Below are 22,380 nucleotides of genomic sequence, written 5' to 3'. Positions count from 1 at the left end.
CCACAGACTTAGAAGAAAAGAGAATGGGTTAGCAAGGCAAAGCAAGCTGACAGAGACACAGATGCAGAGACTATACCACGTTAATTTTTATATATTAGCTTCTCAAGGGTCATGTGTTACTCCATAAAGCGACTCCTCTCCGTCTATATGTCATTGCTGTTACTCAGTCATGGTAAGTACATGTCACTTTTATCGATACTACGGAGATGTTGGACTTTTTTCTTGTTTTGATGTTAGATGATATTGTTTCATTTTTATTACAGCAACTGTAATATAAATGGCTTTCTTCTATGCGGACATTATGCTATTTAAAAATGCTAATTGATGGAAAAGCGAGAGAATAATTCCAAAATCAAATTTACAAAAGGGGATCAAACAAATAAATAAATGCCACAAATAACAATAACACTTAAATAATCAGCGTAAGGCCCTCCTATTGTAAAAAGTTTGATTTTTATAAAAATGCAAAAATTGAGTATTATATTTTGTCCAAACAGATAATTCATAGTAAGATTTCATAGTTGCTCTATTATTCATACATAGTGATTGTGAAATAATGTTTGACAGTCATGCACTTGTGTTGAAGTAATGCTGTTGACAACATAGTAATGCCACTTTATTTAATGATAGTAATCTTAACCCTCCTATTGAGTTAAAGAAAAAGAGAGAAGAACGGGTTAAAACAGTAATACTAAAAATGCATGTGAACTTTTAGTTGAAGCAGTAGGCGTTGCAAAATATGATTGAAAGAAGGGGGTGCCCCAGGTAGAATGAAACTAAATAAAGTACCATAAAAAACATACCCACACCTTTCTCCATCTTTCTCTTTCTCTCTCCGTCTGAATTTTCCCTTGTGGAAAATGTGGTCTATGCACGTTTTTTTTGTTATTTTTTCACAATTTTCTCTGACTCATACTACTATTATCTGCTGTTATAGGCTGCTGGACATATGTGAAGCAGGTTTTCCATTTGACTGAAAAGCCTCTCTGAAATGAAATTATGGGACTGTAGTGATTATTAATTCCGTGTCGTAACAGCACCCCCCGAGGTAAATTAAACAGTGAACGGGGCAACTGTGAATCCCAATCTTGCGTCTTTCATCCTTGGGAGAAATATGCAACATTTGAATTTCTAAGCGATGTAAACGTAAAATCAAATGACAAAAAAACTTTTAATCAGTAGAGGTTGAAAAACTGAGTGGATGAGATATTTAAGTCTCGGAAACGTGGTTCCGAGCCATAGGTCTGCTATATCTCAAGTAGGGAGCTTGTTTATCTGTGGAGAATGAAACAGAAAACAAAGGCAGATCACTTTCGACCTTGACGGCCCAATTGCGGCCCTCCCCCAGACCTGGCACATCTTACTCGAGTTTTAGTTTTCTGGACAGATATACTATATTTCTTATCTTGTGCATCAAGAAGCTCACTGATATTATAAATAATTTGCTTCCACCGTACATCAGTAGTAATATATTACTTGGTAACCAAAACAGTCAAATGCTGATGACCTGTAATTTTAACACACTAATTGATATCCACCAGTATACTATTGCATATTGAAGTTTTTTCTAGCTAAATTGGGCTTCAAACAAATAATCCATTCACATTTAACAGATTGCTTCAGATGTGTCATTTTATTTAAAGCTTTTATTAATATCAAATATAGATTCATAGTTGTCTTTTTCACAATTCATAAATATATTTCTATGCATCTAAGTCATTTAAATTATTATTGTTCATTATATAAACTGTAAAATTAGTAATAATACAGTTCATTTCATATGGGGGGAAATTTAGTGATTTTTGTAATTTTGTACCATTGTATTATGACATTAATGACAATGATAATAATAATAATAATAATAATAATAATAATAATGATAGATTTTATTTGTATTGCACTTTATATTTTAGCAATCACAAAGTACTACAAAGTAAAAAAAAATAGTGTAATAAAAATACTATAAAATAAAAAAATAGTAGACTATACTATAAGATACTTAACTAAATGTCTTTCTAAAAAGATAGGTTTTTAGATTTTGTTTTAAAACATCAGTCGACTGTGGGGCTCTCAGGTAGTCAGGGAGGGCATTCTACAACCTCAGTGCCACAGATGGACTTCTAAATGACAGCTGCCGGTCACACAATAGATGGCATTTTTTGTGATTCACTGCATTGATAGTTTGACAAGAGAACATTATATAAACGTCAATGAAGTTTGGATGAAGCCATGTCAAATTCCACATTTCATCCCTGAAATTCTTGTTTCACCAAGCAATAATACATTTTCTTTTTTCAGCTGTTACAAATATATTCCATTACTACTCCTGCTGTCATTTCTATTTATTTTATTATTATTTACTTATTCATTGTTATAATTGCTTATGTATACATATGCATTCCAAAATACAAAACATTATTCTGGCTACTGGATTTTATGTTGTCTATGACTTAATATTTAATATTTTGGTTCCTACTGCAAATGTTCCATCCAAGACTAGGCCATTAACAATAGCATTGCAATAGCTATGATCTTCATTAATGATGAACTTTTCATTAATAGTGCACTTTTCTTTCAATAAATTTCTGGCAAAATAGCTGCCTGACAAAAAAAAACACTTTTTGTTAAAGAAAAAAAAGCACAAAAGCTTTAACACATATGCTGTGTACTAAACTTATTTTTTATGGTGAATCTGTGTCAAATCATAATGGGGCCTCTGTTTTAATATCCTGTCTTAACTATTTCTCTGAGCAGAAGTCTTCCAGGCAGAGGAAATTACAGGAACAGTCGGTCAGGAGGTCAGACTTAATTTTACCAGGCAGATCATGCCCACCGTGGTGAAGACAGTTAGCCTGTACAAAGACGGCAAGAAGATCGGAGAGTGCTCTCATGCACACACTAACTGCATTTTCACACGTGGTTTATTGACAAACAATTCCCAAGGAGCAATTGTGAGCATCTCGAATCTGACTATGGCAGATTCTGGGAATTACTCTGTCACTTTCTTCTACAACTCGCCATTTTTTCATGAGAGCAATTCAGTGTCTCTCGTTGTCCATTTCCAAGAGCTTACGACAGGTATGTCAAATTTCCCCATTAACAGACCATATAACACTCACATTTTACTAACTTTACAAGTATCTGAAGTGCACACTGGGGAAAAGGGTTTATCTGAGTTCAATTCACAAGCTAGGAAGATTCATAAATAGTAATCTGCTAAGTGTGTTAAATGTAAATGTTAAATGTTGTTCCAAATGATCATTTAGATTGATGTAGTTAAATGTACTGTTAATACTTTATAAAATTCTGTACAATATTAAATTATATAAAAACAGTATTGTTTTAAAGATGATTATGAATAGCTAAATATGCAGCAGCTTGAGCCAGTACAGGAAAATGGTTTGACGTTAAAATTCCCTAACAATTTGTTCACCTGTGATCTTCAGATTCTTCTCCACCATACAGAAGTAACGGAAATGAGTTCCAGGAGGCCACTTCAGAATCCTTCTTGTATGTGTATATCATCATTGCTCTATGCCTCATCTCCGTCATGATGCCATCCGTGCTGCTGAGCTTTTTCTATCAGACCCCCAAGAGGAGCTCAGGTAAGAGACGACACGCTAGCTCAGAGTGGTGCCAATATTGAACTACTTAGACTGTCTGTAGGTCCCTGAAGACCAGGTTGGGAAATGCTGAGCTACACCATCAGTAAAAAGGCTGTAAAGACCAACCATTTTTTTTTCAGGGTTTCAGTAATCCATACGCACCACTTCAAAGTGTTAAGCTAGACAGCTTCCTCCTTAATTCATGCGCAGGATTGGTCTTGATGTGGCCCTGAACTTTGGGGTCTCCGATGGCCCCACGAGAAGGGCATCGTCAGACCATTTATGGGGATAATATTTTGCTGTGTGGATGGGGTCCCTCTCAGTAAATTTTGCCAGCCCACCAGTAAATTACCATAAGCCAGATAGCCAGTCCAGCCAAGCTTGCATGAGAAGAGATCATTGCCAATGGGCTACTATAATATATTATTATAATTTTTTTTTTTTTTTTTTCGAATGAATTGAATGGACCTCAAGCAGAGGTATATGGGAACTGGATTGTATGCATAATGAAACCAGTTGAACTGAAAGATTACCTTTCTTAATTATGCAGTTTGTGGGTGGTTGAAACTATGTGTGGAAAAATATATCATGATTTGTTTGTGAACATCAAAAACAGTCTCATGAATCGTGTTTCCGGGGAACTTTTGCATCCTGCAACAGTTATGTTTACCTTTCCTAAGACAAGCATTCTGTACCATTATTCCAGTTGACAAAACAATGAAATCAATAATATTTAAACAGCTGACAGTCACCAATTACTGGAAAACTAGAGAAGCCTTTTCTGAAGGCAGAGGAAATAGATTAGGTGGTTTTGATCTACACCGACATTCTTCCTCGGGACATACTAATGCGAAACAGATCAAAACAGATCTTTCTTACTCAAAAGTCGAAAAAATACATGGGTGAATTGCTGCAAATCCTGGATCAATGTTAGTAGAGGTTTCAAAATGGTGAAGCTGCCACACATTGACATCCAACATGAAGATTGTGTAAACAACATTTTCTTTGACTGCCTAAGACACAGTACATCGTTATGCAAAACATAACAAATGCACAGTATCACTTTTAACTGGCTCTTCATAGTCATCCAGTTGTATTGTTGGGAAGTGGCGAAAAAACTCCTGCGTCATGACTAAATGTTTTTCATGTCATTAACTGAAGAAGAAAACCTGTGAAGAGAAAAAACATATGAACAACTATTCTTATACCTACAGACCACCACCAAAGACCTTCTTCCAGCAATGAGTTTCAGGTGAGAATCCAAATTTTGGCCATTCATAGCATTAAAACTTTTTAAAGCTTCACCTCATGAAATGAATTTTTCAAAGTCAAAGATCATTAATGTCTTGTGTCTAGGAATAGGCCCAAATTGATAGCTATCGCCAGTTAACGACATGATAAAATAAGAACCTAATATGAAAAAAATGGAATTAAAAGGGATACAATAAACAGTAATGCAGGGTTGGGCAATATATCAATAAAATATCATATCGTGATTATGAACATTCATACCATCACCAATTTGAATATCATACCGTGTTACCGTAACACTTGTTTTCCTGCATAATTAGCAGTTATAATGCACTATTTTAATCAAATTCTGTCATGGTATGAGTCTGTTGTTAGGGTGATACCCACACCTATGGGAAATTATTACTTATCATAATAAATTTTTTTTTTATTAAGGTTAAATAGAAATACATTTTAAAAAATGCATATCTAATGTATGTGTGCAGCGTATGGCCTGTTACTGAGAAACCTTGGTGTTTTGTAGGTCCCAAGTGAGGCGGCCGTGTCTGTGTGCCCAATGGAGTATGTGACTCTGGATTTTCCCAGCAGCCTGAATGTGGATGAAAAGGCTAAGTGGAAGCGAAAGGCAGTGATGCTCCAGGACACGGTGGAGTACGCCACCATCATCGTCCCTCAGGGATAGAAGTGCATGCTGCTCACAGAGGAGATACTCTGCCAGGAGGACGTTGGTCTCCTTAAAGTGCTGTCATCTTGAACCGCTTCACATGCTACTGTATATGATGTGTTCTTATCGTCTCGGTGCTGTAGGATCTAAATTAACTAACCCAGGGACATATATCACTATTGATTAGGTACTGACAGACTACTTGAAGTATGTAATCGAGTTGTCTTACGGTACAAAAGCTTTGTAATGCAAAGCAATACTTGGGAGACAAATGACATGTGGTAAGACAGGGGTGGCCAGTGTTATCTGCAAAGGGTCACTGTGTGTGCAGGATTTTGGGGAAACCTTTAGGTCAGCCGTTCAAGCCCAGGTGTGAGGACTCTTCAGCCAGTCGGTCCTCTAATTAGTAATCTAATTAGGGAGTTGCAGCGAAAACCCACACACACAGCAGCCCACCCCTGTGCTAAACGCATACTTAGGTGATTACAGATATCATACGTATTTTATCTTGAAATAAGGTGCTACTGTCTTGTATATAAACTTCATGTAACACTATTTGCAAAAATGACAAACAGTAAATGATTTGTATAAAAAAAATTACTGATTTATTTTTAATCCGCAAGATGGATAAATAACAATCCATCAGTTGTTATCTGTTAATGTCCGTGCTAATGTTGAAATCTAATTTGTACCAAATGATCATTAGATTGATGAAGTTTTATATATATATATATATATATATATATATATATATATATATATATATATATATATATATATTATAACCCTTAAATTTTCTGAACTATGTGAACTACATCAGTATTGTTTTAAAGATGTCCAGGGAGCCACTTTTATACAGGTTCTGGATTTATGAACCTACATGATACTTGAAATTGGATTAATGGATACAAGTGAATAAACATTGCAGCTATTTGCCAGTTTTAAAATGCTTAAAAGAATTATAAGATTAGTATAAAATTTTTGTCATGTACATTGTACATGTTGTGAGTGAAATGCATTTTTACATAAATCTGAAGATCTGACAAAGAATATGAAATGAAAATATTCTGAAATACCGCTGGAAGAAATCTGATATAGGCTAATAGTTATAACTGACAGTTCTGCATATTTAAAGTATTATAACAAAGAGGAATGACATTTTAGACTGTATATTCCCTCAAACAACTGTAAAATGTTGTTTGTGTAAAAATGTTGATTCAACTAAACAAAATGACAGCAATAAAGGAAACATAGCATGTATTTTTCAGAAAATAACAAACTACTCTTACCATTTATCACCAATCACTGCTCAAGCAACTTGTTTTCGTCACAAAATGCTCCACACAGCAGATTAAGAATGACTGTGTTTGTCCAAGGCAGATGGAAAAAAAGCACAGAAACAAAAAAAATAACCATTAACTCTCTGTAACCGATACAGTGCCATTATGCTCCACAAACAGGCAACGCTGTTAAGAGAAGCGCTACAGGCTGCATACGAGGATGTCACGTGCGCTTTGCTCACCGCAACTTTCCACGTCAGCACTTTCCGTCCCTTCCATCTGTAAACAAGTTTTCTGTTAGAGCCCTGCAGCGTTTCCAGCCATATAGCAAAGCAAATGCAAGCGGGTAAATGACATGACATGCATTTTTGTTTGGTGTCTGACATTTTTCACAACTTTAATGAATATATAGCATTGCATACGTAATTGTTTGGAAGTTCTTTAATGCAAATATTTTCAATACATTTTTGTTTCGCGGAGTCCTTAAATGCCAGGTGCTGCAACTACCAAAACAGATCAGCAGAGTGAGAAGTCTATTAAAATTGGTAGTTAAGTAATTTAAAAAAATAAATCACTGTCCACAAACTGCAAATGAACCATTGGAAAGAGGGTTTTTTTATTTGAAACATGTTTTAGAAAACAGTGTAATAGAGTAATAGAGAACTCAAGTGTTCTCCATGGTGCAGAGAAAAAGTCAATAGACCTAACTCAAAGTTTTACAAAAACGGCCATTTTCAACTCGTGGTTATGCTTGCACACTTTCCATGTCAGGTGGCATAACCCATGCAAAACCATAAAAATATCGTAACATGATAAAACTATTTGTTTTTAAAATTGCATGAACTTGATATCAAGGACAAAAATTGCTGCATGTGTTCAAACATCTTTGCCCAGCTAATATATATGCCATCAAAATGAAAATATTTAAAGCCAAATTGCATTATTTGTCTGAAGATATCAGAATGAAAGACTAAAATGAATGATTGTGCATAGTGGTCAATGTGCCGTCATGTTATTCTTCCAGTAGTAAACTGCTGTGATGTAAACAAAATTGTTACACCACTTAAATAACAATCATTAATCATAATCAAGGGCCTGGAGCCTATTCCAGGCAGTACAGGGAGAAAGCAGGATGAACAGATGGATGGAATGCCAGTCCATTGCAGGCACATACACTTTCATACACTACAGCCAATTTTGAAATTCGTGTACAGTAAATGTATTTCTTTGGCTTGAAGGAGGAAATGACCACAATAAGGGGAAAACAAGCAAACACATACAGAGAGGGAAGGAATTCAACCCCCCAACCCCGGAGGGCTGAGAGAACAGTACCACCCAATGAATCACCTCCACGTCTGACTCGGTCTACAAATGTACAAAACTGCACGATTCATCCACAAGGTGGCGATAGTATTCACATTGCTATTTTCAAATTGCTTTCTGTTTCCTTTCCCAACAACTGTCACCAAGAAAACTGAAAGATATAGAATGATTAAGGGTTTCTAAGGAATGAAGTGAACAAACCTCGCTCCTCATCCAGTTTTCCTTTTGCACAACAGCTTGCATGATCATTTCCTGTTTCTCTCATTTTTTTAGTTGCTTAACATGCATTTAGCAACGGTACATTTTTTGCCTGCAAACAAAGTTGTTTAAGTAGTACATCCTCTGAGGCGGCATTAGGGAGTGTGATATTTTTAACACATGACGATTTTATCATTTTCAGTTTTGACCAATTTTACCCTCTTGTAAATAGCAGTTTCATAATCCCACGGAATAGTAGAATATACTGATCTTCTGGCAGGCAGTTTCAATTCCTAGGCTGTCCACTGCACAAGCACAAGATGCTTTTGAAGAAGGTCTTTGTTGTCTTTTGAAGAATGTATGTCTGCCAGGGAACAGTTATTATTATTATTATTATTATTATTATTATTATATAAATGACTATTATTATATAGTTATTATTCAAATAAACTATAAAAAAAATTAAATATAGTTTTTTAAATCAAAATGTATAATTATTCATAATTAATGCTACAAAGTGACTTGGTCATGGTTATAAATAAAAGATTTGCAGTGCACTGTTTCAATAGCTAGAGCAGTATCACTAGAAACAGGCTGAACAAGCTCATAAAAGCTGAGTTTCACTTTCATTTTCCTGGGGTTCACTGTCTCGGACACAGGCATATAAATAGAGGCACTGAAATATAGGCAGGAGAGAATCAAGCAAGCAACAGTACAAGTCCAGAAACTGAAATACAAGTTAAAATAAATAAATCTATTTTAAAAATCATGAATCGAGACTGGCAGGAAATTTTCCAACAGAGGATAGAAGAATTGGGGAAAAATGATAGCTGGCAGATAGAGCGTGACGATTCGATCGTAGCAAACGCTCCAGAACAGGGGTGGAAGGAGTACATCCGCAACACCAATGGGAGGTATGGGTGACATGATGCTCTTCAAGCTAGGAAGTAATATTTTATAGCATGTTCTAACCTGATAGAAGCATACTGTACGATTAAAAATGAACACTTGTATTTTTTAGTCCAGCTATCTGACTTAATGACTGCCCATAAGGTGGTAATGGTGGATTCCTTGCTATTATTGAATTATGTTCAGTTTTGATTCTTACACACCCAAATGAGGAAACTGCGATTCAAAATATGGTGGTAAACCGCATAACAGTAATGCTACACAAGCCTGGTTTATCAAGATTATCAATTCAAAAATTTTACTGTGAGAGGATAGAAAACTTAGCAAGCTTTGCAATTCTAATAATTGTCCCTTTTCAAAATTGTATGAAGTATACTAATCCTGTTTTTGCCTGAGCTCTTCATGCACTCTCTGAACCATTTATAATAATAATGTTTTATTTATATAGCGCCTTTCTCACACTCTAGGAAGTTATAATTATCTGTGTGCTTGCTGTATTGTTCCTTAATAACTGTGCCCATGTCTCTCCAAACCAAGGTTCAAATGCTCAATATGCAGGAATATGTGGCCCTCAAAACGGGTGATGGTGGTGTTCCACATGCGCCTGAGAACTCGGGAAGAGAGTGGCACCGTGAAGGTGCGCTTCTACAAACAGAAGTGCAGGAGGTGTGCAGATCCTGACTTTGAGGAGCCCCGATTCCGAAGGGACAACATAGACCTGCTTTTGGAGAAGCTAATGGAGAAAATTCTAATCAAGTGCTACAGAGAGGATTGTGGCGAGAAGGGAAAGTTCTTCTACTTTGATGGGAAGGTAGATGGTCCGCATGAGAGCAGACATTGTGAGGCCTGTCTCCAAGGTGTCTGCACTAAAACCTGACTTCTGAATATTGTTTCGGCACCCAATTGCCACTAACAATGTCACATGTTTCAGCATATTGGAATATATAAAATATACAATATTTCTAGCAATGTTGATGGCGTTTGTGTATTAAATTGAACATTTTTCAATGATCAATGTCAAATAGTTGTTTTAGAAGCATTTTATTCCATGCATAAAATTAATTTAGAAACAACTGTTCTGAATGAATTAAAGTTTTTAAATCAAATGTTTGGTTAAACAATGCACTTGTCAAACCCGTCAGCATGTAAATTGCAACTTATTTGGTACCATATTGCAGGAGGAACCCAGATACAGTATAATTATATACCTCTCTAAAGCAATGCCATGTTTTCATCTTTAATCAATGGCAGCTTTTATCTTAAAAAATGCTTTTGTTGCTGGTTTAAACTGATTCTTACAGTATAAATCCCCTCCCCCAAGGTCATGTACTGCCTAAGAGGTTGGGAAGTGGAAAACTACTGAAGTAAAATAGTAGCCTGTTAAAAAATATCGAGTAATGAGTCTTTCTGAACTGCATTTTCTCCCATATAACACTAAGTTACAAATGCAGCTCACACACTGTCACTGACCTTCCTTTTTGTTTTTCTGAAAGAATGGGAAGAAAAAGGCATTTTAACTGGTATTTAGTGCAATACAAAAGCCCTTCAAATATATCATTTAGGTTTCTGTTTTTGCTGAGGTTTGCCAGATTGCCCATAGGTGTGTATGTGTGAATGATTGGTATGTGACTGTGCCCTGTGATGGGTTGGCACCCCATCCTGGGTTGTTCCCTGCCTTGTGCATATAGCCTTGGGGATAGGGAACAGACTGAATAGCCCTGAACAGGACAAGCGGTTACAGAAAATGGATGGGTGGATGAAAGTTTGCTGTTCTGCATATTCTGCCAAGAGTCACTCTGCTTTGTCAGTAAGTGCAGGATCTGAAGTGTGCATGCACCAGTGTTGAAAGCCAAGTAGAAAAGCACTAATAACAGACTAAAAATAACTGAAACTGAAAATTAAGTAAAAACAAGGCAAATAAATAAATAAATAAATAATCATATATGTCCAGTTCCTGTGAAGGACTTTGTCAGATTCAATACAGACAGTTAAAGGTAGTGAACCAATTTATGAAAGTTCATGCAAATAACCCTTAACTTCCAATTACTGACAAGAGTGCTGGTTTGGCAGATGGTCCAAAGTCCTTTATTACTTGAATAGTTTAACAGTTTAATACTTTAACACAGTCGACTCAACAGCGCATGAGTGACTCAAATCCACGCTTGACTCATATCCTGTATTGACTTGCAGAAACTTCTTGAAGGAATTTCAGCAGGAGAGCTAAATGGATATGTCAATGGACAGAGCTCAGAGCAATTTAAGTGCTTGTAAATAGTTTAAAATACTGTCGTTTGGCAAGGTGTTGCCTTTTGTTTCTGTGTTTTGGGTGGTTTGGTGCATCACCCAGGTCTGGCACGAATCTGGCACAATGGTGTCAAAAAGGGAACACCGACTGTTCCAAATGACCTATGTCTGCAAAAAATGCTGGAGATTTGTTTCACATGTTGGTCTACTGTTTCAAAAACATAGTAACTGAAAAAATTTCTTTGCGTGCTCAATTTTTTGGAGGAGTTTTCTCAGCAGTGTTTAGTTTGAGAAACTTTAAACTTGATTATGACACTTTTCCTTAATATTTCAAAGGGTTATTTATCTATCAGTACCCACAAAACAATTGACTCCTTTTTCGATATATTGTCAAGGTTGCCAGCTCTCACGCATCTGGCGTGACACTTACGCTTTCAGACTCTCATGCTCACACAAGAAATCTTGTGTGGTTGACTGTAAACCCTACAGACTATTTACAGAGTAATACAACTGTTACATGCATGTAAATGCGTCTGCAGACTTGTCTCGAATTGAAAATCTCACACCAGCCTGAAACTGACCAAACTTGGCAACCTTGTAATGAGTAATAAGCCTTTAGTTTCAAATATGCCTTTGAGAGAGGGATTCACCAAATACAACCTGAGGGTATTTTCACACCAACACTATCTAGTCCAGTTAAAATGGATACTGGTTCGATTTCTCCCTTGGTGTGATTCGTTTGGGCAGGTGTGAACACAGTAATTGCACTCTGGTGTGGACCAAAACAACCAGACTGAGACCTTAGACAGGAGCTGGTCTCGGTCTGGTCTCAAACAACTCTAGTGGTCCGTTTGTGCAGACATCTGACCTCAATCTGACCCAGCTTCCAGGTGCACTCTGCAAATCTGAGCTAAACGGCTACCGTAACCAGGTATGCTTTGCATTATTGAACTATTTAATAACTTCATTTTCAATCTAACATTCAGTTCAATTTTGACTATCAAAATTGAAAAACAAAAATATTAGGACAATGAAATATAAATGGATTATTATGGTATATATTCATAAAATTTGTGTTCCAGGTCAAAAGGTCAGTATGGGGATGAAGTACGTCAGTTGTTATTTCTACAGAATGTTTCCAGAAAACTCACCATTTAACATTCTGAAGCGTCGTTGTAAAATTTTAAAGTTGTAAAATTATTTTGTTTCCTACTCGCTCAATTTTATAACTGCCGAGTATCCCCATTAGGTGCTCCGGACTGTGGCCGAGGCATGACATGGGGAAATATGTACACTCCACCCAGACTAGGAGTAGGACTCAAAGCTCCAAGCCCTGGAGATGTGAGGCAACAATGGTGATTCAGTGCTGTCCATGAAACCACCTTAACAGTATCATGAATACATCAAAATGGATGGTAACTCATTTAGACATTATCCAAGGAAGGAAGAGCTTATGTGCAAAGCAGCTATTAATTATGTGTCCAATCAAAACTCAGGGGACACATCTTATTTTTAAACATAGACACCTGTTGTATATAAATAGGTAAAACGATATGCAAATATCTTATATCAGGACTGAACAACCCCACCCCCAAGTAAAAATTATATAAGGCAATGAGTGGACTTTTAAAATAGGATTCACTCTTCTGATAGCCATAAGAACCACAATTGCTCAACAGCTTCATAATTTGCATGATATCAAAGACTGACTTTAAAAATTAGATTACAGTAACTAACTGAGAGAACGTCATTTCTAATGGACAAAAGAGAGTGCAGAGTGCAGGTATTGTGAGTTTTATTTCATAAGATTCAAATTAATAAGATAAATGGTTAAAATACAAAGTTGTATAATATCAAACTGTCTTAATGTATTGTTTTGTAAAGTCAAAATTAACCTTTTCATCGTTATTAAATCGTTGAAAAGTAAATATTAAAATATGAACATAAGGTTAAACTGAAAACTATAGACAAACTACCATTTATCTATCTGTATCTCTGTCTGTCTGGATTCTGGACTCGATTCCACATAAAACCACAGGAGGGAGCAGCTCCCAGAATTCAGACGGGTATCCCTGGGCTGAACGGCAGGGAAGTGCTGGTGCTTTCCATTTGCATTCTCTTTATTTATGGTAAGATTCACCACATATCCCCATAGGGACCCCCTAATAGAAAAACCCTTAAATCGTCTATTAAAATGGCAACCACAGGCGGTTTTTCCTTTTACTTATGCAGCGAATTAGTGTTTAAAATAACTGATAATAATAATTGCTGTCACCCGCAAAATATTTTATGTGAAAAGCACATTACTGGATTTTCGGTAAAACTGGTGAATAAAAGGACGAGTGACATATTTAATTATGGGATGGTAAATGGAAACTCTTGTTCTGTAGCTCCAAACATGACGTGTGCTGTAACGCTGAACTGCTCCCTCCCGGATGCCAAGTCCCTCTACATGGAAATAGAAAAGACCTTCAACCTAAGCGCCATCCGCCCCGTCTACAGCCTGAAGACACCCACTAATGTCTCTATCTCTTTTACACTCTATAGTGTCCTCGGGGTGGTGAGTGAAATACAGCTGCCTAATACAGAACTTTAGAAGATAAACCTAACCTAAGTATGCCCGGATGTGCTGTATTCTGTAGCACATTCTTAGGTAATATTCTGTAACTTTAAAGCATGCAAAAACTGTTTTTCATAAAATCATTTTTCTTGGATTTATTTTTGTTTTTATAGACTGATTAAAATTATTATCTTTTGTAGGATGAAAAGACACAGATATTAACAACTTACCTTTGGCTTAACCTGGTGAGAATTATCCTTAATTATGAACATCACTCGAAATAATACTGCAAGTTAAATGAAATACACAGAAATTGGAAAAATATAAAGAACAAAATGACTAAAAGTCAACATACAAACATAAAACATTTTGGTAACACTTTACTTGAGGGACCATGAGTAGGTAACTAAGTAGTTGAGTTACTAAATACAAATCATTAACAAATATAGTTCCTGCATGAAATACATGAACCACTGTGACTAATTAATGATGAATGAAAATGGGATCAGTGTGTAATTAACAGTTTCTGGTTAATTAATGCATTAAGTAAGAGTGTAGTACTGCATTACAGCACTTGTTCCCCCTCAAGTAAAATGTTACCAACATTTTTATAATCATTTTACATGTAAGTTTATTAATCATGTATATTTAATCATGAAAAGTCCTAATCGTGTTAACCTCTTAAGTCTATTTTGTACCATAAAGGAATGGTACATTGAGTATCTGAGCTGGGACCCTGTGCAGTGTGGAACAGCATTCATCACTCTCCCCAGGAAGAAGCTTTGGGTGCCAGATATTGGTATTAATGAGTGGTAAGTGCCTGTATGCCTACAGCTTACAGTATAATATGACTGTTTGTCTGTTTTCTCTTTGTCTGTTCATCCACCATATCTTTGTATATGAGTGGACTAGGATGGACTTTGGTGTCTTGGACTGTGCTTTGCCGAATAAATTCTGGATCAACGTAAAGAAAAATCTGCCTTTTTCCATTTTCTTGTTTAATAAAGTTAGCTAAATATCTGTTAATAACATAAGCAGAAATTGGTTGATTATGGGTATTGACTGTGTTCCTCTCTTCTCCAGTTCTACGGTTGTTTTGTTCTCCAGCAATAACACCGTCGTTCCCCCTCCTCCTGCAGCATGGATGATGACACTTCCCCAAAAACTACATACGTGTACCTGTACTCCTCTGGATTGGTATCTGACAGCCGGCCAGTGAGAGCCATCAGCTCCTGTAACCTGGACATCTATACCTTTCCGTTTGATGTCCAGAACTGCTCGTTGACCTTTAATTCCTACACGCACCTTGGTGAGAGACACACAGGTTATATAAGCCACATTGTTTCACAACCTCTTTAAAATCAGAAGATGTCGGGTAGTTGCTTGAAAAGAACACTATCAATCAGAAGAGCTACATACAATTTAGTAGCATTTAAATCAGTAAAATATATATGTATTTATATGTAAAGTGCATTGTATAGAATTTCCTTAATATTTTGAAATCACTTTAACTAGCACAGAATAACAGAGCATCATTCAGAGCCCAAAGTCACATCAAAAATTAAAAAAGCAGTAAATTTATAATTGTTGATATTTGTGAAACATTAGACAGTTTCAAAGAATATTTCTATTAACAAGTTTCAGTTATTATTCCAATCATAATTCTAATGCTACATCATAGAAGTATTATGCCATTTGTTTTAAACTCAATGCACTTACGACTGATTATAAATGCTCCTCTACTTACGAACATGATACGTTCCAAACGGCTGGTAATAAAATGAAATGTTCATAAGTCGTTATTCAACATCGTTTTAAGGGTATATACAAGTACAAAGAACTAGGATGCTGGGAGCACGCACGCTACGCTGCTGTGCGGTGGGAGTAGCGGCCAGACATCGTACTAGGTGGAACTGGCATGCATGCAGAAAAAAAAATTATGTTGCAGACAGGAAACGATAGCCTAATGAACACAATCTTTTTCGTGCGTATGTCTGAAAGTTCGTAAGTAGAAGAACATCTGTACTGACAAAATAGACAAAGACTGACATTAGTTACTGTTGGGCCACAGTAAAGAAACATTTCCCGTAAATTGTGGACAGACTCAGAATTATGGGAGAAAATAAGTTATTCCAATTTGGAAAATGATTAGTCAAGTACTAGAAACAAATCATCCAGTATTACCAACACAGGGGATTTACTTGTTTTATGTGTGCCAGTGTCAGAGAGTGTATAAAATTTAATTCATCATGACTTACCACTGATTACAGTATCATTTAATCTTCCTATTGTGGCCAGTATGGTGTTTACTGGTTGAGCGACTGCCATTGATCAATATATTGCAGTTGTAAAAAAAAGAGTGAGATATAAGGCATATCACCTTGAATTATGCATATGTCTACTAACTCCGTGAATTTTTTGTGTAAGAAAAGATTCTTCTGACTCTGCAGATTATGACCTTCGGGTGGATATGGCCATGTCAGGCGAGGAGATGCTGAGGCATTCCAAGCTGGTGATGACGACTGTTGGGGAGTGGGAACTACTAGACATCAAAGCTATTAAAGTTATTCGATCTAATTTTTACAATGAAACCTATGACACAATTGTCTACCATGTGAGTATTCTATAAGTGAAAATGTGGTATATTAGGAAACGTCAGGAATCAGACTCAAATTCTGGAAAGCTGTTGAGATTGATTTTCGTGTGTGTAGACCAGTTTATGGGTAACGTGTTTCTCGATATATGTTAGTATTAGAATTTGGCTCCTTCCTTACTCTTTCTGTTCAGATCGTCATGAGACGCAGGCCCACCATGTATGTCGTCAACCTCCTGATCCCCAGCTGCTCCCTCATGATCGTGGACCTCATAAGTTTTCTTCTGCCACCAGAGGCTGTAGACCGTGCCACCTTCAAGATGACTATCATCTTGGGCTACACTGTATTCCTACTCATCATGAATGATTTGCTACCTATTACCGGAAATAGACTTCCACTACTTAGTAAATTTTTAAGTTTATTTCATTAACATTGTTTTTTGACATCTATAACACATATTTAGCTACTAGACCTTTTCTCTTCTTCTGTCTTTAGATGTCGTCTTCTCCGTCTCCCTGGCTTTGATGGTAGCAAGCCTTCTGGAGACTATCATCATTACCAAAATCCTGTGCAGATCCAACCACTCTGCAGTACCATACTGGGTCAAGATCCTTGTTTTGAAATACCTGGCCAGGCTTGTTTGTATTTCTCAGAAACTCACCAATCAGGGCACAGATACCCACTCCACTACTACTGAGGGTATGAGGACATCAAAGACATCATGCAAACAACAGAAGTGTAATTCTCTAATACGTCACATACATCAATTATTAATGTAGGGATTATTTACAGTATATAAGCTATGTGTTGCATAATAAGACATTATTTAAGGGCAGGATTTCTCAACCCAGTCCTTGCGGAACCCCAGACCGTTCACATTTTTGCTCTCTCCTAATTCCCTGGCAAAAACACAGACCATCTGCGGGTCCACGAGGACTGGGCTGAGCAATACTGCTCTAGGGTGGCCACCTAATCCATGTCAGGGGGGGCACTATGAGTTAGGACAGGGTTTGTAAACTACCATTTCAATTTAAAAGACTTGGATTTCACTTGAGCACTGATTTCCTGCTGCGTGCTGATTGGCCAGTCTCCTACAACCATGCATGTGTCACTAATGTTAATGTGAAACAGCTGGATGAGTCTTTCAATCAAGGAAACAAACCAGTAAAAGCACAAGAAGAATTGAACTGATTAACCAAGCACAGGAGCTGAAGTAGCTCATCGTGTCCCCACTGACAGGGAGTCGGTGGTCACTCTTTGTGACCATACTCTAATTTGTTTGTATATCTATGGCTTTTGTAACTTTTATGTTCTTCTAGCTTCCTCAGCCTTATTCATTTCGCATGATGCCATGAAATTAGTGGAGCCAGCAAAGGATACTGAGGCCCAAGATAGGACAAGACTGGCGGATCCAGCTGTAGAGGAGCTGAAGAAACTGAGTCAGCACCTTCTGGCCATTCGCAGTCATGCAGAGGAACATCTCCCAGACGACCGTGCTGATGACGAGTGGACCCAAATTGCACACATCATCGATCGGTTTCTGTTTATCCTCTATGTCCTTTTCGTTTTATTTAGTATTATCACTTTCACGTTTTTTTGGGTGATGTGGTCTTCCCAGTAGATTGCCATTATATATCAAAATCTTAATTGCAGGATTTACATTTACTTGTGCAACAATTCAGTTGCATTATTTTGGTTTTCCTGTAATTGGTGTCATTTTGACATAAGCCCTATGACAGCCTTCTCGATGTTGTTTTTGAAAAAAGTGATGTAATACCCTCACAAATAACCCTATGGAATCTAGAAAATAGTTCTATGCCATCTCTTAGCTGGGTGTTTGGGCTTTTAGCTCACTGAACTGATTTTAAACTGATGTGAAAGTGTGGTCATTAATGACAAATTAGCGCAAAGATACACGTGGCCCTGGATTGTCGAAAAACTATTATCTAAAAGTAGCTAAAAGTACATACATTAGCGTTCACACACTTCCTACATTCTGGGTTTACTACAGACAGCTTACGTAGCTTCAAGTGTGTCTATAGTGACTATAGCTGGCCAATGATGCTAAAATAAAGAGCCATATACCTGGAAAATAAATTCTGTAGCTTTGCATGTACAACCCCTGCTAAGCATAATGTATGGTCTCGACTAGCCTAGCCAATTATACCTCCATTTACACATGCAAGTCATCTAATAAAGAAGGTACTCATCTAATAAAAGCAGTAATATTCCACCAATTGCAGTCATGCCATCTTTTGTGTCTAACTGACACTTTCTTCAAATTTTATTTCTTTCTAGTGCATTTATTTCCACGTACTTTTCCAGACACATACTGTTCAACGTTTCTTTTGTGTGTGATTGTTGTCTGGCATGAACAGCTGTCTACAGTGAAGCAGTGCCTTGATAAGTGTTATTTTAGTGTGCAAACACGAGGGGGCTCCAAGTAAAAAAAAAATAAAATTCAGTACAGGTAATAATGTTCTATTGGTATCTGCATACAAACACCGAACTTGAAGTCTGATTGGATTTTTTGCAGGACAAAAACATTCTTAAATGAAAATTTTGAATTGGGCTGAGCTTCTATTCAAGAATTTTCTTGCATCTCTCAGAATTCTTTATTGCATTATGTCAAGTTATCCAAGTCCTACTAATTTATATTTCAGAATCTTTTTATATATACTTACAGTATGAGAGTGGTACCCTAGCTGTGAAACTGTTCTGAAACCAATTAACTAACTATTGACCTAATTCATTCTACTTATCTAGAACAAGCGGTTAACATTTTCATTAAAATATTTCCGTCTCTTAAACATATGAAATCTGTAAATGTAAACTTGTTATTTTACTAATAAAAATCAGATTATATAACAATGATAGACAAAAAAGTAAGTTGTATAAAATCATGAGACTCGTAGACTTTCAAACATCATAGTATATAAAGCATATGGACAAAAGTATTGGGACGCCTGGCTATTTCACCCACAGTAACTATTATGACATCACATTGTAAATCCATAGGTATCAGTGTGGAGTTGGTCCTCCCTTTGCAGATATGACAGCTGCCGTTCTTCAGGGAAGGCTTTCCACAAGATTTTGGAGTGTGTCTGTGGGAATTTTTGCCCACTCACCCAGAAGAGCATTTGTGAGGTCAGGCACTGATGTTGGATGTGAAGACCTTCCCCAAACTGTTCCCACAAAGTTCTTTGAATTGTCCAAAATATCTTGATATGCACACCAAGGTCCCAGTAGTGTTGTCTATATAGTGTATGTGTATCATTTCAATGCCATAAGATAAGTAATAACAAGAACATTATTAAATTGCACAATCTATCCAAACAATAGAAATAAAATTTATTTGGGTGTAAAAGGCAAAAGAAAGAAAAAAAGTTGTCTTAGCAACTCTTAGACTCATTATGATCTGCATAACATCTGAAGATGCACCAAACAAGGTTTAAATGTAAAATTTTGCATGGTAATATTGTATTAAATTTATTCTAAAAATCTCTAAAGTTATACATCTTGACTTGCCCCCAAGATTCTAAAATCTAAAATCTAGCAAAAGATGAATGTTCATGTTTTGTCACAGAAATTACAGAGATGTCAGTGTAAACCATTTAAAACACTTGCAAATGATTTGTGTATGTCTGACTTACCTGGATTACTCAATTCAAACCCGCCATAAAGCTTGATACTGAAGCAGAATTTGATGTTGTGAAATGGTAGGTATATGAAAAAAATGGAAAGATAACATATAAACAGGAAGACTGTATACACACTAATGAATTGGGAAAAGTTGAAATATATCATCTGTGACAGACTGATGCTGGATGTAACTGGTTTCTTAATAAATTTTGTGTAACTCTTGTTAGTATAAGGCAGGGGATCTCAAACGTTTTGATCAAAGGTCTACATAAGATTTTTGTTCAATGTCAGCGGTCTAACAATTTTCAATAACAAAACAGCATTTTATGAACTTTAAAGAACTGACAACAACTTTCGATATTAGACATCAATATAAGACCAATAACAGGATCTTAACAAAGTGACTGGTTTAACGTACACTGATCATTTTGACTGTCTCATTGGGATGAGTTACATTATATGTGTGTGCAAAGTTTAGTGGTTCTGCATTGTAGCTTTGTACTTCAAACCACATTAAGCCTTTTTTTTCATTAACCATATAGATTCATAAGTTGCATTATCAGCAGAGTCTGAATTGACTTACGGTTTGGTCCGTATCTGAACCTTGGTCCGGCCTTTGAGAGCCCCTGGTATAGGGGCAATAAAATGCAGAGGAAGCTCAAGAAGTACAGCATATCTGTCACAGTGCTGTGCTGGTCTCCACCTAATATGGGCAACTTTCTCTTTAGAGAATGCTTTAAATTGAAGTGGGTGACCTAACCACTAAGCTTTTGCCCAACTAATGTTGAGTGACAGCTTCTGATACAGTTTCTCTAGCTTTCAACTGTAAACAGAGTGAAGATTTTATTTAAGTGTGAAGACTTATTATAAATTATATTGGCGGGGTGTACAACAAGACTATCCTTGTGGCTCTTTCACCGGATTTTGGGAGGTAATATTTTGTGTATCATAACTCCATGTAAATAGACTTTACATTAGTTACCAGGCCTGAAAATACTTGGCATTGTTTCTGAACTCACCCATGTACCCATTACATTTGCACAAACAATACAGTAGTCATTGGGTTGTGCTATTCACATCAACATTCATTTTACTGCTTTATTGTGAGATATGCAAGCCAAATTGCACTAAAGACAACACACCTGTGTTAGTTCAATAAATCAAAGCATGCAACCTCATTTGCATTGGCCTGTTTGCCGACGTTTGTGGTTCTTTGGTGATAAATGACTGTTGACTTTCACTGTGCCTCTCTGTAAGCAACTTTGTATTATAAAACATTCACCGGGTGAAGATCCTTGTTTTGAAATACCTGACCTGTCTTGTTCGCTTTCCTTCGAAAATGTAGCAAGCAAGATACGGATATCGACACCACTACTACTGAGGGTATGGAGGCATCACCAAAGACAAACAACTGTATGCAGACAGTAATCACTTAATGACCTACCTGTTTAACGACTCCCCGGACCAGCTCTCCGACCAGTCGGTATTGTAGAAGGACTTTGGCCAAGGAAATGGCAGCGTGGCATCTCGGTGTCAAGCAATTACGCAAATTAAAACAAAGTTATCAAGTTGGAGTTTCCTTCCTACCTTTTCATTATTCGGAATAAAAATGATAACCCATCTTAACAGCGTGCAGGCCTAAGTAATGTATATTTCTGCTGATTTCCTCTATTCTGTTTATTACACTATACAGTAGAATACTGTATAAATATTTATAAACAGGTACATAACTGGTATGCAAGTACGAATTGACCTTTAAAAACAATATGTCCAGTTTCGTATGTGCATTTGCTATGTGCTGCTATGACAGATGACAGGAAATTACAGTGTATTTTAACCTCTATACCGTAAACGAAGTACGAACAGCATATAAAGGTTATAATGCACAACAATTTCTTCATATCAGCACAAATGTATGTAAGTATGCATTTGCACTGTTACAACAATGTTATCAACAATACTTTATATATTTGAATAGAACATTAATTGTGTTCCTTGATTTGACGTATCATTAATGACCAAATCCTGAAGTACAAAGGAAATTAAATTGAAAACATAGCGAAATCATTACAGCTTTTGCGTAACAAATGTGCTTCAAGCACTCAACTGT

At 36.6% G+C, this 22,380-nt stretch overlaps 3 protein-coding genes and 1 long non-coding RNA gene across 4 annotated transcripts; 3 read left to right on the top strand and 1 right to left on the bottom strand.

Annotated features, from left to right (window-relative positions):
• On the top strand, positions 1-6,206 carry LOC125727619 (uncharacterized). Its single transcript, XM_049004464.1, has 5 exons — positions 1-172; positions 2,755-3,078; positions 3,447-3,605; positions 4,820-4,857; positions 5,380-6,206. The coding sequence occupies exons 1-5, from the start codon at positions 112-114 to the stop codon at positions 5,536-5,538; spliced, it is 741 nt and encodes a 246-aa protein (XP_048860421.1). The 5' UTR covers positions 1-111; the 3' UTR covers positions 5,539-6,206.
• On the bottom strand, positions 2,904-7,026 carry LOC125727620 (uncharacterized). The gene is made up of 2 exons (XR_007388806.1): positions 6,810-7,026; positions 2,904-4,774 (listed from the first exon to the last, which is right to left on the bottom strand). It is a non-coding gene; the product is annotated as an uncharacterized LOC125727620 (long non-coding RNA).
• Positions 7,027-8,971: 1,945 nt separating this feature from the next.
• LOC125727601 (receptor-transporting protein 3-like) lies at positions 8,972-10,241 on the top strand. The gene is made up of 2 exons (XM_049004441.1): positions 8,972-9,235; positions 9,768-10,241. The coding sequence occupies exons 1-2, from the start codon at positions 9,090-9,092 to the stop codon at positions 10,105-10,107; spliced, it is 486 nt and encodes a 161-aa protein (XP_048860398.1). The 5' UTR covers positions 8,972-9,089; the 3' UTR covers positions 10,108-10,241.
• A 3,237-nt stretch (positions 10,242-13,478) lies between these two features.
• Positions 13,479-18,837, top strand: LOC125727599 (5-hydroxytryptamine receptor 3A-like). The gene is made up of 9 exons (XM_049004439.1): positions 13,479-13,603; positions 13,865-14,034; positions 14,235-14,279; positions 14,740-14,846; positions 15,174-15,343; positions 16,485-16,648; positions 16,822-17,032; positions 17,124-17,327; positions 17,948-18,837. The coding sequence occupies exons 2-9, from the start codon at positions 13,873-13,875 to the stop codon at positions 18,247-18,249; spliced, it is 1,365 nt and encodes a 454-aa protein (XP_048860396.1). The 5' UTR covers positions 13,479-13,603; positions 13,865-13,872; the 3' UTR covers positions 18,250-18,837.
• Positions 18,838-22,380: the final 3,543 nt, after the last annotated feature.

The sequence above is a fragment of the Brienomyrus brachyistius genome, unplaced genomic scaffold, assembly GCF_023856365.1.
Source record: "Brienomyrus brachyistius isolate T26 unplaced genomic scaffold, BBRACH_0.4 scaffold104, whole genome shotgun sequence".
Lineage (NCBI taxonomy): Eukaryota > Metazoa > Chordata > Actinopteri > Osteoglossiformes > Mormyridae > Brienomyrus > Brienomyrus brachyistius.
Note: the sequence above shows the minus strand (reverse complement) of the source record. Positions and strands in the feature narration are given on the sequence as shown.